This window comes from Lates calcarifer, linkage group LG12 (assembly GCF_001640805.2).
Source record: "Lates calcarifer isolate ASB-BC8 linkage group LG12, TLL_Latcal_v3, whole genome shotgun sequence".
In the NCBI taxonomy this organism is placed as follows: domain Eukaryota; kingdom Metazoa; phylum Chordata; class Actinopteri; family Centropomidae; genus Lates; species Lates calcarifer.
Genome location: NC_066844.1, coordinates 23,939,631 through 23,954,648, shown reverse-complemented (window position 1 = coordinate 23,954,648; position 15,018 = coordinate 23,939,631). Strand labels below are relative to the sequence as shown.

Genomic DNA, 15,018 nt, shown 5'->3' with positions numbered 1-15,018 from the left:
GTCTCAGTGGAAAAGTACAGCACGGAAGTGGTGTGCTTGTGGACCTTTATCAGAGCCAAACACTTTTTCAAGTGAGACAGCATGGTGTGCAGACCAATCCAACAATAATTAGGTCATAGAGCAGCCAAAGGGAACCACAGCCACTTTGTTTCTTACTCTGGCTCTGCTCATGACATGTTTGTGTAGAGATCCTGTGGTTCATCCAGCTGAGAGGAATACTGATCAGTTTGCCATTGATGTAAGCAACTCTTGGGGGAGGGGGCTTTGTGATGGAGGGGTAAGTACCTTAATGTGTTTTTGTTTTACTCTGTGCTGCTTAAATGCATCACTTTAATTCAGAAATGTGCTCCAGTAAGTGCAGCTTTCTGATAAACACCTGCCGCTTAAAACTTTCCATTCGTCTTAATCCTGCAAGCTTGTGTTCAACAATCAAACAAATAAACAAAGCTCATGACCAGTGCCAAACAATCAGCTGAGAAGTTTTTTCTTTTTCTTTTCTTTTTTGTCTCTGTGCATAACTCAAAGCACCACAGGTTTGACAGCGCTTGTCTTATAAATGTGGTGGAGGGGGAAGGAAAAAAACAGATCAGATTTCATTGTGATTAATCAGCTTCTGTCTCTAAACATGTCAAGGGAATTCCTCAAAGGAAATAGTCTCGAGGCGCCCTGTCAGGATAACAGAGTGGTGAAGAAGACTCAGCTGTTGGACCGGGGCCAGTGGGCAAGCAAGTTGGAGTTCCTGCTGGCTGTAGCGGGAACACTGGTTGGACTGGGAAACCTCTGGAGGTTTCCTTACTTGTGCTACAAAAATGGGGGAGGTAAAAAGCAATTCCCACTCTAGAAAAAACAGTCACACTTCAACATGCTTTTACACTTACTGCTCCTTTAGTCAGGTGACTGCATGCAGTTGAAATGAAATGTCAACATAATGAGCATGACGCATAGATTTAACAGATTTGACAGATTTAAATGATAAGGTACTGTTTGTTATTTACAAATGCAACTCAAGGGACAAAGGAGACCATTGTTAGTTGTGTGCATCATTGTTAGTTGTGTGCAATATTACATCAGTGTTTGATATTTTCATGCATCAGATTTGGTTCTTTAAAATCAGACGGTTTGAATCTGTGTCTCCTGAAGGTAACATAAGAACCCAGTGGGCTAATACTGTGTACAAAAAACAAGACCAAAAAAAGAAAAAAAGCCTCCAACCACAATCTTTTTGTAAAATCCTGACTTTGTAAACTGTGACATGTGATCAACAACCTCTCTCGTTGAATGTGTCTTCTTTATCCCCAAGGCTGATTTATCAACATAAATGATCATGTGTGATGTGGCTCAGATGAGCTGTAAGAGAACAGTGTTTTGGTTTGTTTGTCACGCTCTCTCCATGTTTTCTCTCAGGTGCATTTCTGGTTCCATATGTCCTGTTTCTGCTCGCTTGTGGTATCCCTATGTTCCTCCTGGAGACAGCCATGGGGCAGTTCACATCTCAGGGATGTATCACCTGCTGGAGGCATTTCTGCCCCCTGTTTGAAGGTTGGTGTGTTAAACAGAACTGTGTTATGTAACTAGTAGATCAGTGTGTAAAGATAGCCTTTCATTTCCAGAGTTTTCACAAGTGCATCTAGGTCCAGTGTGTACAAAAATAAGATAAGTAATTAAATAAGATAAATAAGAAATGTGTCTGCACTGCTTTAGGTTTTATTACCATTTAACCAACATGTATTCAAATGTTGGGTGCACATGTTAACCATAATCATTTATTCATTCAAATGATAATCAAATTTGAGCCAACTCTTGAGGGGAAAACAGCCTCAGTACAGAACTGAATGACTTGTTAATTTGGATTTTTCATGCTGAGTTCAGACTGGCACACTTTAAATTTGACGTCACCTGATTTGATGGTGAATGTATTAGTTGTATTTATCAAATTCGCTTCTTATGGATAAATTTTTCACAGAACATTTTTAATACAAAACATAGCAACAATGAACTTCAGTCCCAAATTTAAGAGATTAACTGGCTGGTTGAGAACGAGAAACCTGTACTTCACTGAACACACTGATTGTTGATTCTATCAGCACCTGTGTGTTTTCAAAGACCTGATTGTCACATGTGTGAGAAACCTGACTGACGCTGTTCACTTAGGGATCTGCCTGTACATAGAGAGAGGTCCTCACAGATGATGTGTGAAGATTACAAGCCCCACATAGAAATGTCCAGTGTAAAATATTTGATGAGCAAACAGGGTGTTGAACTTGGAGCAAAGATTTAGTGTTATCTTTGTCAGACTTAACTCCATCCTGTCTCTTAATGATGGCGACTGCATCAACAAAAAAAATAAATAAGTAAAATCCCTCTCTCAGTGTCACCTGATACATGACTCAGGAATGATGAATGATAAATGAGCGGATGATATCAGCCAAGATGACACTGCCGCTCACACAGTCAGTGCAAGGATAAGCCTGGCACCATTGCAACATTTTTAAGTGTCAACAAGGCCAATGAATAGACCCTGATTTCTCTATCTGGGTCTCTAGGCTATTTCTTCCCACTGAAGATATAAATCCAAGTCACAAATGTGCATAATTGTTTTTTAAAGGCTAAATAACCTTCTCAAACAGCTGGGCACTGTGCTTTTCAGTGAACATTATACAAACAGGAGTAAAAAGTGGATTTGTTGGGGACTATTTTCAGCTGTGGAGTGATACACACCCATGTTTTTTGAGCTCACTCTGTTTCCCATGTGTCAACAAGATCACAACCTTAAGCAAGTTACCAGTCAATTAACCCTCGTCATGGCAGGTGTGTGATGAGAGGGAACTCCACACCCTCAGTTGGTGTTTAAACCTCACTGATCCATGCAGCGTGCTGGGAGCATTCACGCCTGCTCTGATCTGATCCACCAGCCTCACAACAGCACTTAAATCATGTCCACACTGATATTGTCAATTGAGTGGTTTCACGAACAACCAACCATCTTGGTCAGAACTAAAACAACAGTACTTTCTTTAAAAACAGAGATATTACACGTCTTGATGTACTATCATTGTTGATAATTACCATCACCTGCACCTTGTCTGTCTCCTCAGGGATTGGTTACGCTACCCAGGTGGTGATTGCATATGCTGCCGTGTCATACATCGTTATACAGGCATGGGCCTTCTTCTACCTCTTCTCATCTTTCAGTGCTGAAGTCCCGTGGGCCAGCTGCAGAAACACCTGGAACACAGGTAGACTTGCAGACAGATATGGAAATTAGCCACATCACATCTCATCACATTTTTTAAACCTTATATCTCTATAATAGCAGTAACAGAGAAAGGCCCTTAAGTTTGGATTTGAATGGATACAGAAATATAGGAATTTCTAATAAGTTGCTTGCATTCTTGAGGAAACCAGTTAGATAAAACAGGGTAACACTGTGGTATTCCAGGGTTTTTCACGTCTCAAATTAGTATAAATTTGTTGGGATTATTTTGTTTATAGAACTAGAACTGTCTATTTGTTATCAAATATTTGTTTATCTACACTTCAAATTAAATAACACCTTTTTTTTTCTCAGAGTCTTGTGTTGAATTTGATAAAACAAATATGTCCACCAACTGGACAGCAAACGCAACAACACCTGCAACAGAGTTCTGGGAGTAAGTGTAATTCACACCTGTCTTCTTTTGTAGCCAATGTCACATTTTTAGCAGGCACTGACACTGAAGGTGGATCTGCACCCTGTTGTTTGTGTGTGTTTGTCTTTCAATGTCTTTCTGCTTTTTTCTGCATAGACAGTCTCTGGCAGCCACATTTAATGAACTCTGCTACACAGAGAACGAATTCAGGAACACACAGTATTGTTGGGTCACCGGTGAGCTGCATCTCCATGTTGCTTCACCCATACCTGCTCTGTATTTCTCTGTACTCTCCAATTTGGGGTTACTTGTTCACACATGAGAGGCAACACGCTGCAGCCGTCAGTTGGTTTTGTGTCAGTCATGGTCCACAGAGTGACTTTGATTATCCCCTGACTTTTCCTCTAGCATGATTGTTGCTGTTCAACATCAGCATGTTGCCATTATCGCTTTACTGTATTAGCATTGCAGAGCTGTTTGAGTCAAATTTGTTTCAGTCATGACAGACCCAACAAATTGCCCCATCCTGTTCAACAAATTATTTTGGCTGCCATTTGGCTCACAAACCCTATACAAATCTTTATAATACTTTTATTGATGCGTTTGTCACAAGTATTTAATCCGTCAAAGTATTTGGCAGGTTCATACAAATACATTTGGCAGCAAAGACATGTAAAGAGGGTGTGAAAGTGTTCCCACGTTGCTTTTGCTGAGTCACGGTCCGCATTTCTCAGTAGATAACACGTAGAATATTCACTACATCATGAATAGAGTTTAAACCATTTCAGTCAGTAAAAATAACAGCAATGTTGATATGAAATACATTTTTCTGCTTGCTGATTCATTTTTCAGTTTATGTGAAAGAGCACATCACTGGGACAACTTTGCTGTGGCTCTGCGGGAGGATTTTTATCCCTTAAACAATTTGGCTTTAATGACGTTAAGTGAAATAATAATGTTTCACAAATGGACTCTGTTTGATGCTCCAGCTGCCTAGAAACAAATAATTCACCCATTTTTTTTCTGTGTCATATACTGAGCTGAAAATGAAAATGAATGTAAACACCAACATGAATATACTGTGTGTACTCATCATTGATGTTAAGTGGCATAATTAGTGCTAAGTTGCATCTCTGTACTCAAGTGCTGTCAGAAATATCTGTTATTCATTTTCACCTAAAATTTTACTTCTGCAAGGGCAAAAATATTTGATTTTTAACACCATTAATAGTCACACTAATTAATCACTTTACAATCATAATAACTTTCTCTATTATCTCACAAACACTGACAATAGTCTTGAACAAAGTTCCCACTGTTTTTGTCTTCAAACTATAACTATGCTTTTGGTAATATTCTGCGTTTCTTTTCAGGAGACGAGTACTGGGTATATCTCGGGGGATTGAGGAGGTTGGTAGCCTGAGGTGGGAGTTGGCCTTGTGTCTCTTGCTGGCCTGGATCCTTTGCTACTTCTGTGTTTGGAAAGGAGTTAGATCCACTGGAAAGGTGGGGCTATTTCTCTAGAAAATTATGTTGAATTTTGTGTATCTGTTTGATGAGTGGTCCTTACATGATGCCCATAGATTTTCTGTCCTGACCTATTTACCAATACAAGATGTGTGTGTTCTTTATAATCAAAAATGTTCATGCCAAGCCCTAAGTGATATCTCTAGATGTCTTCTTTCTCTGACAAACAGTCCAGAATGCAAATATGTTTACTGTCATATGAGACTCAAGAAACCTGAAGATTTCCACATTTAAACAGGCAATGCCACAATACCCTTATACTACAGTGCTTCAGTATGACAGGGAGGTTCAGGAAATAATATTTCTCCTTTGATATTCAATTTGTTTATCTTTTATATACCTCCTGTTTGTAATGTAACTGTTCAGCGTTAAACCAGCCTCTGTCTCGTGTTGGCAGGTAGTTTACTTTACAGCCACTTTCCCCTATGTGATGTTGGTGGTTCTGTTGGCTCGTGGACTCACTTTACCAGGAGCTATGGACGGCTTAGCCTTCTACCTGTATCCTGACCCGACAAGGTTGGTGGACCCCCAAGTAAGTAAAAAGTCAGCTATTCAACATAAATACCAACGCAAGCTGCCACCTCAGTCAGAGGCCCAAATGTGGGAGAAAAAAAAACATAAAATACCTTTGTTTCACTATATATACCTGTTCAGAAGTGTCCATTCTTACAGTCCTTTAACTGGTTTGGCATCTGCTTAGGTTTGGATGGACGCAGGTGCACAAGTTCTTTTCTCTTTTGGGATTTGTCAAGGGAGTTTGACCGCTCTGGGCAGTTACAATCAATATAACAATGATTGTTACAAGTAAGTTTTCTCTGCATCTTGTTCTTTTATATTTAATTCCATTTGTAAAATGCACTGTCCTCGTAACCTTAGAGTTTTGTTTTTACTTGTTGTTGTCAACATATTATTATGACTTGATTAAGGCTGTAACTAACAAGTATTTCCATTATGTAATAATATGCTGATTATTTTCTCAATTAGTCTTTTTCCTCTACAAAATCTTCTGAATTATATATAATATTCATATTATAATTTTTCGTGGTGACATTTTCAAATTGCATGACCAAAACCCAAAATATTCAAACTGACTAGATATGATGTGAAAAGCAGCAAATCCTCACATTTCAGAAGCTGGGACATGAAAATATTGTTGGATTGACACCTGGGTTCTGTAGTTTTATGGTGTTCCAATTTAAAGGTGCTATATGTACGTTTTTTCTGTCGCTATGTTAGCATTATTAGCCATTTACTTACCAACCTAGAGGAAATGTTTTGTTTAACATCAAAATGTATTCCTTTGCTCGTTAAAGCAACTGCAGTGTTTACTCTTGTTTTGCCATTAAATCTATCACTTTTTTTCCCTCTACCAAAGTTAGCATGCTAACCACCTAGCCCCGGCCTGTCCAATCTTGTCATACCACTTTGCAATAGTCACTCTAACGTCCAGTCCTCTGTCCTCAGTCCAACATAAGAGCATAAAGACGTAGTGCTGCCCTCTGCAGAGGGCATATTCTAACCTTTTGTCGATGTAAACACATCGATGGCTGAGGCGCTGGGTAAGTTATTAGCTGTTAATGCTATGGTTAGCTATGTAGCGATGGCAAAAACTTACATTTAGCACCTTTAATGTTTCCAACCTTGCCTAATGTAGTACCTAAAACTGTGATAGAATAGTTTTTGAAACCTTGATCAGTGACTTTATCTCCATTATGTTTCACAATTTTCTCTGTAGTGTAATTTTTTACCCAATCCCACTGTTTTACTAAATTGAGTTGGTGTTTTTGGTTTGTTTGTTTCCTCAGGGACACATTTGTTCTCTGTTTGGTGAATGGTGGGTCCAGTTTTGTGGCAGGGTTTGCAATCTTTTCCGTTTTGGGCTTCATGTCTTACGAACAAGGACTGCCAATATCTGAAGTGGCCGCTTCTGGTAAAAACACCACTACACAACTTGTGTTACAATCTATACACTCACTTTATTAAATACAGGACCTGTAAAATTAAGTATTGTTGATTTTTTACAGTAGCTTGACTGTCTTGCCAGTGTCTCCATCTTGTTTCAGAAAAATGATCAAGGACAACATGATCAATTAATAAATGCATCTTCTTAAAATAATGCCATTGAAGTCAGTATGGTCAAGATGTAATGTTTTCAAGCAATTGTTAAATCCATACTTCCTATGTGGTGGTTGGACTTTTTTTGTACCATGCAGAGGCAACAAAAACAAGCTATGAACACAATGTTAGCAGTTGTTTATTACACATCCAGCAGATACAGATTCACTCTGTTTTAGCTCTGATTTTGGACTTTTATCTGACTTTTTAGCTGCTAAATGTTTCATGTGTGTCCATGTTAGATTTTTTTTAAAAGGTTTCCATCTAAATAGAATTATAGAAGTTACGGAAGTGGCATTAAATGGCTGAATATGTGTGTTCATACAGGACCTGGCTTGGCTTTTATTGCCTATCCACGTGCCGTAGCCATGATGCCTGTACCTCAGTTATGGGCTATATGCTTCTTCATCATGGTCATCTTGTTGGGTGCAGACACACAGGTGCATTTAAAAAATATATACTATATACATGTATACTTGCATTCATCAGCTATTAAATTATTTCCATCCTTAAAACTTGCAGGTGACATGTGTTTTATGTTTGTCTATGTCTCTGGCAGTTTGTGAGTCTGGAGTGCCTGATGACCTCAGTGACCGACATGTTTCCCACTGTGTTTCGACGAGCTTATCGTCGAGAGTTGCTGCTGCTTTGTCTCTGCTCTGTTTGCTTCTTCCTTGGCCTCCTTCTGGTCACAGAGGTGAGAGGTCTGGTTTGTTTTCTGTAAAAGAAATTCCTCTCGAATATTGGGAGCTGCTAATTCTCTGAAGAATTTCAGACTGGATGTGGTAAATCATGCATCCAGTTGTTAAGCATGCCTTCCTCAGTGGCCCTTCATCGTTAACTCTTAGTTTACTGTCAGCTGTCTCCTCATAACATAAACACAGAGTCATAGGCATCACCAAATCAGTACACTGATAGCTCAATCTAAAATGTTAATTTCCCACATCTCCCAGAAGTTTTCATGTTTGTGGCCAGTTCACAGTATCTAGGCCAAAACAAGCCAATACTAATTTACTTTCAATTTGTCATGTAGCATGGCCAACTTCTTTGTTCCTAATCCTAATTATTATTAATCAAATATGAATAAGTGTGTGTTGTTTTTATGTTTGTGTGCAGTAACAACCGATGCTCTATCTTCCTGCAGGGGGGCTTGTATTTCCTTCAACTCTTCGACCATTATGTTTGTAGTGGCAACAATCTTCTCCTTCTTTCAGTGTGTCAGTCGATAGCGATTGGATGGATATATGGTGAGTCATTAAGGTTATCCTGCATTAATCAACAGTATACTTATACAAATCATAAGTTTTATATAACACGTTTTGTGCAGCACAGATCAGAGCCACAAGATGAACTGTTGGTTTGTGTCAGGTTGTTCCAGTAAATCTGAAACATCTGAGTAAATACTCAACTACAGCAAAAAAAAGGAAACTGCCTTTGTAAGAACTGACTCAGCATGTAAAACAAGAACCCTCCTTTTAAGGCTAGCTCCCTCTGCTGCTTCACACCTGCTGTGCAGTGTGATGAATTGTTGTCCAGAGTGCACTGGGCTGAGGGGGTTGATTTAGGCAAAGGTATGCCATCACATTCATGCCTAACCTGTGCTCACCACATTCATACAAAACGTCTGTACCCCTGGGTAGACCCCTGGGTCTAAGACGTTTAAAAGATCCCCATCTGCCCTACACTGGGGCAGGACACCCAGAGTATAACTAGTCATCTGTCGTCATCTGTTTGTGGTCATTTTGTTTCTCTGAGTGTCTCTTTGAGGTCTCTTTACATCTCTTTGTAGATATTTTACAGTCACTGTGTGTTTCCTCACTGTCACTTTGTGTCTCTGTGGATATTGTATGTCTCTTTCTCATATTTTTGCAACTCCTTCTTATCATTTTGTGTCTCTTCATTGTTGCTATGTGTGTCTCGGTCCGTTAAGCTCTCTTTGTAACCTTTTTGCATCTCCTTCTAATCATTTCTTTGTAACCGTTTCTGCAGTAGCTTTGTATTCATGTAGTTGTGTGGCTTCTTTTTTGGTCACTTTGCATCTATTTTTGTTGTTTTGTAATTGTCTCATTTTAGTGCTTGTTTTTGTATCTAGTTGTTATTGGGGGTTTTTTGTTACCTCCTCTCTCCCAGTTTACATTCCTTTTTGTACAATGTGGCATGCACTTCTACCCAGTACTTCACTCTTGTGGTACTTAGGTTGAATTTTTTTCTCTCTTTAATTCCTATGTTCTCTTTTACATTCAGCTTTGTCCCCTATATCACTTCAGTTTAAGCTTGTTTAAGCTTGATGGACATCAGGTCCTCTTGAGTAAAGGTGTTTGGTTTCTTTGGCACTCTCTCTTTGAATGTGAATGAATACAAAAGATTCATACATTTTCATCGTTATAAAAGCACATCTTGTATACAGAATGAACCAGTCCACACTGCTCTTTATATTTGATATTTCATTAACTTAAAAAAAAAAAAATTATGTCTACAATGAAAATAGTGAAAACTGTTTGTGTGTTTAAGATACAAATTTGAAGTTAAAACAGGCTTTTTACTTTCTTCTTTATTACCAGGTGCAGACCGTCTCTATGACAACATTGAAGACATGATAGGTTATCGTCCATGGCCACTGATGAAGTATTGCTGGCTTTACATCACCCCTGCTGTTTGTATGGTGAGTGAAAAGAAGTAGCAGTTTGATTTATTTGTGCATAAGATGGAAAGGATTTCTAGATAGACAGTGAACAAACAATCACTCCAACGTCAAGTTCATTGATGTTTGCAGTCTACTGTCAGTCTCCTCCTGTCCTTAGGTTTCATCACTGCCTCTTATTTCCAGTGTAAATGGTTGGAGGTGAGGAAGAGATGTGAGTGAATGAAGTGAGGGTTTTAAAAAACATGAATTGAAGAGTTTTCTGAGAATTCTCACTACGTCTGTGAGGTCTCTCTCTTTGTTTTTTAGATTGAAAATACAGGTGTATTTTTACAGAAGAAATATTCCCTGCTGTGAGATGATGCAGAAAAGAAATAAGAGAGAGAATGAGGCCAGAAAATGGTACATGGTATATGTTGACATTTTCTATACAAATATTACCCTTTCTCCACTCTTTTTTCAAGCTCTACAAGCTCTAAGCCAAAAAAACAAAGAGGATGGATTGATTTTAATGTACGATAAGTAAACTGATGTACAAGACCAAACAAAACTGTTCCTTCAAATAACACACAAGATAAAGAAGACAAGAATACAAGGGAGGAAAGAACAAAATAATAAAGGTTTTTAGTTTGAGTCTGAACAATGAAACCGAAAACCAGGTTCAACATTTCTCATTAGAGTTCATGAACAGATTTCAATGAAACTATAACAACAAATAAATAATCGCTGTTCTCTTTTCGTTGCTGTCAGGGTACATTCATCTTCTCAGTGGTGAGGTACAAGCCTCTCAAGTTCAACAAAACCTACGTCTACCCGACCTGGGCCTACGCTTTGGGCTGGTTTCTCGGACTGTTCTGTGTTCTCCTGGTTCCTCTGTGGATCATCTTTAAAGTTACTCAGATGAAAGGGACGACATGGCAGGTATGTACTCAGTAAAGAAAAAGCATATGTTTATTAAACAGCTTTTCAGATTTGCAACATGTTAAAGGTTTGTTAAAGGTATCGGCCTTCACCTGAACTTTCCTGCAATAAAACTGGACTGAACTGAGTTCATTAGGTTTTTACTCTCTCTCTCACTCACACACACACATACTTCTACTATCACGGACTATTTCCATATCGATATTATAAGCAACTTTGTTTAAAGTGAGCGAGCAGAGCTCAAGCTTATGTTTATATAACGTTATTTGGCTCACAGTAACGTTACTAGTAGTTGTGAGTTGTAGAGGACTGGGATGTTTATTACAATTTCGGGAGAGTCTGCTGCCTTAACTTACCTTTGGAACATATATCTGCTCTCCGGAGTTTCTCCACCCGGCAAAACTTTTTCTCCTCTCCGCCATGTCCGGCGGGATAATGCTGGAGACACAGTAGTGACTGCAGACAGAGAGGCGCGACTGCATAAGAACCAAAATAACCCAGTTTAAATTGATCTCTTATCGGCCATCGGATTTTTTTTTTTTTTTTTTTTTTTTTTTTTTTTTAAAGGCCGATGCCAATATGCGTCAAATTGGCGACCCGGCCGATAATCGGTCTATCCCTAATTAGTATGAAAGCTCTGTTGTGTTTTCTTAGCGTCTCATTTCTAATTAGCTATAATTTACAAGTACACATTCAGTTTCAGAGCTGTAATTCTCATTACAGTTTCTATGTAGACTTTGTCTGAGAGCAGATTCTGGTGAAAAGGGAACACAGTGGGGATCAAACTGTGTGGTGACCTCTGTGGTTTGACCTAATTAGCTACAGAGTCCCACAACGTTTTAACAACAGAACACATCCAAACGGTTTTTGTTGTGCTATTATTCCCAAGTGCCCGGAGTTAGGATCGAACAGTACAGTAATGACATGATTTAACAGTTAGTTGTTGTTATCGCTGTCCTTCCATACTAATAAATGAAATATTTTACAGGACCATCATTTTAAGCCATGGAATACTTTTATGGTCTGTACAGGTTTCTGCTTGTTCATGAAATAAGATTTCAAGACCTTTTCAACACCACATAGATGCAACTTAATACCTTTGTCACAGTCATTCTAATCAATAACTCTTAGTAATTTAAATAATGAATTAATGTTGCCTGTATCCAGGTAAGTATCATTTTTCTTTGTGTGTCATTTCTAATGAGATTAATTTTGTTCTCATTCAAGATATGCTTATAATACACAAATTAAGAACCATCAGCTTTGTATTTGTCTTTATAAATCAGAATCATGGTGAGATAACATGTCACTCTTGCACTGCAGAAAAAAACACATCAGTCTTTCAAGTAGAAAACACTCTATCCAACAGTACAAGTCAAGTACTGTTGTACAACACGCATCAGTCCAGTAACAGACTTTTAATCTTTAAAAGCTTTCAAAAGTGCTGCAGTGTTTCAGCGAGACCCTCCAGGCAGACATGTTGATCAACGAGATACAGCTGCACATGCCAGAGCTCAACAGTGTTATTCAAAGTGACATTAATGATGCTTAAAAATGTGAGAGGTTAGAGGCCAGGTCTTTATAGTGTAGGTGCCTTTCGTACATTTGTAGCTGTATGTGTCTGCACGTTACATACTGACTTATATTTTTCCCACCCATTATGTCTACTGGCACACTGAATACTGATTTAAAAAAAAGTGGGGCTGCAGCTGACAGTTGTTTTCATTGCTAATTAATCTGATGAACATTTTTTTAATTGATTAGTTCTTTGGTTGGAAAAATGAAAAATGAACATAATTTTCCCAGAGCCTAGGGGGATGTCTTCAAATAGTTTTTTGTATTTGACCAAGGCTCAAAAATTTGAGGTTTTTGCTTTAAAAAAATGAACAAACGCAATTAATCAGTTACAGAAATAGTTGCAGATTATCTCTCTTTTGAGAGTGTGACTACTGTGTTGGAACAGCAGAGGTATCAATGCAGAGGATCCAGCAAAAAAGCTGAACCAGACTCAGCTTTTGGCTAAAGCTTGTTGGTCAGTCCAATGATGTACGTGCAAGAACAAATTCCTTGTAGATCACTCTAAACTTTAATATGCTCGTGGTTACCCAAACAAGCCGGGACAGCTACAGACACAGACATACCATCAGATTTGACTGGTTGAGTAACACATTTAATAATAATGAAAAAGCAGGGGATGACCAAAGTTATTACAATTCATCCTGAGGGCAGTGTGAATATCTCTACCAAATCTCAAGACAATCCATCCAGTAGTTTCTGGGACATCTTGATTAAAGATCACAAACGTGGACTCCATTATGGCGCTGGAGGAAAAGTCAGGGGATCAGGCTCAAATACAAGATTGCAATATTCCGCCCTCAGTGCTGCATCCTGTTTGGTAAACTACTGCTACATTCATTTGTAACAGTGGTAAAGTGTGTTACATATATTATAGCAATAATTAGACAGATAGGAGAGGAACACTGAAAGTCTTTATATTGTTTGGGCTGCATTCCTGCTAATTGGTTTGGTGTTCCTGTGGAACTGCACTTAAAATGTTTTAGCTATTATGAACTCACTAATTGACCACTCTGTTTCCACAGAGCCTCAGGCAGCTTTGCCGCCCAGAAAACAAGACACACAACACGGCAAAGCAACCCGAGCAATGCCCTCTGAACCCAGACAACATTCTTACTCCTGCTGCCAATGAATACAAGGGAAATGGTGGATCTGAGATGGAGATGCAAGTTTGAGACACTGAGCATTTTTGATAAACTTTTAAATGTGATGTTTTTATTCTGAACTCTAGGTTTTACAAGCAAAGCATTTTTAAGTAATTAAAGCAATAAACTCTGCTGGGTAACCATAACAGGTCTGCAACCTGCACAGTGAGCGGGGAGTATACCAGCAAATAGAGAAAGTTTTTTAAAGTTTTTAAAATCTATTTACATTTAAAACAAACCTTTAATAAGTATGATCAAGTTAAATCAGTGTTCCACCATCCTCCACAGAGGATGAGGACGCTGGTCCTGATATTCACTGCCCATTAACATGCACTGTCACCACAGATTTTCACATAATCTAACCCCCCTTACATGATGTAAGTGAAGAATATTGCCTTTTATTTGTGATATATTAAGCTTAAATACAGTACACATGTTTGAAATGGTTTGCCTTACGCAGGGCCAGATGTGAGACAGATTTAAATGTAAAAATACATTGTATCTGTATTATCTGGCTCTGTTAGCTATCTATTTTATAATATGTTTATATTGTCACATATATTTAGCTACAGATGTTAATGATATTGTCACTATCATTTGTTATAGTACAGTGGAGACCCTAAGCCTGAGTCTGCTACCAAAACAAAAAAGTACAGTCCACAGTTTGCTCTGCTGCAACTCATCACACTCATCACATCTCACTGAATGACTGGTGGTTGGTTTATTTTCAACTCTTCACAGTCACAGGTTCTCATGTGGAGTAATGTTTCAGTGGATTAATTGTGCACAGCTTCAGCACCGATGATACTGTTATTTTTAGTTCTATTTTCTGAATAGAAAATGTTTGAAGCAATTTGCAGGGTTTTAAGAGTGTCTCCCCTTTGAATCACTACAAATGTCTGCTACCAGGGAACGTTGCAGGAGGATAAATCCAAGTCTAAATCTATAAACGACACCTTGTAGCCGTCAGTTATTGCGGTCAGCAGTTAACATCACTTCGCTCGTGACAGACTTATGAGTTTAAAATTGGGAAATGAATCATTTTTATGGTTCAGGTAAATTCTCACACACATTTTTTGGTGGTGGACTCAGGCTTTTAGATCCCATCGTGGCTGTTTTGCTGTTGTTCTAAAGATCCTTGACAGATAATTAACTTCAAATTCTGGGCAACGTCTAACATGTTTTGACAGGAGAGTGAAGGTGATTCACTAAAAGCTGCTGAAGTTACAATACTGTCAGACATAACATACGTTATGTTAGTGTCAAGAAATTAAGTCTTAAATCTTGTAACCATATCACGTTTATTTTACGATATTCAGTGCTGTTCCCACCACAATTAGATCACAAAAAATTGTGCACTTTATCTGGTTACTGAATGTCCAACATTTTTTGTCAAATTCTATTCAGGCTTTAAGAAATCAATAAATTATGTTTCATACTGTCTTGATTTGATTGATTTTGAATT

The 15,018-nt window shown here is 38.4% G+C and overlaps 1 protein-coding gene across 1 annotated transcript; it reads left to right on the top strand.

The window, feature by feature from the left end:
• Positions 1–15,000, top strand: LOC108889377 (sodium- and chloride-dependent GABA transporter 2). Its single transcript, XM_018685803.2, has 15 exons — positions 1–277; positions 634–818; positions 1,405–1,539; positions 3,096–3,236; positions 3,569–3,650; positions 5,003–5,135; positions 5,554–5,688; positions 5,857–5,960; positions 6,962–7,086; positions 7,599–7,711; positions 7,831–7,968; positions 8,416–8,518; positions 9,833–9,933; positions 10,663–10,833; positions 13,434–15,000. The coding sequence occupies exons 1-15, from the start codon at positions 270–272 to the stop codon at positions 13,581–13,583; spliced, it is 1,824 nt and encodes a 607-aa protein (XP_018541319.1). The 5' UTR covers positions 1–269; the 3' UTR covers positions 13,584–15,000.
• Positions 15,001–15,018: the final 18 nt, after the last annotated feature.

Excerpts from the sequence above, each read along its gene's own strand:
- LOC108889377 (XM_018685803.2), top strand. Across the intron at positions 7,712-7,830 it reads TGTTGGGTGCAGACACACAG|TTTGTGAGTCTGGAGTGCCT; the intron begins GTGCATTTAAAA and ends TGTCTCTGGCAG. Across the intron at positions 9,934-10,662 it reads TCACCCCTGCTGTTTGTATG|GGTACATTCATCTTCTCAGT; the intron begins GTGAGTGAAAAG and ends CGTTGCTGTCAG.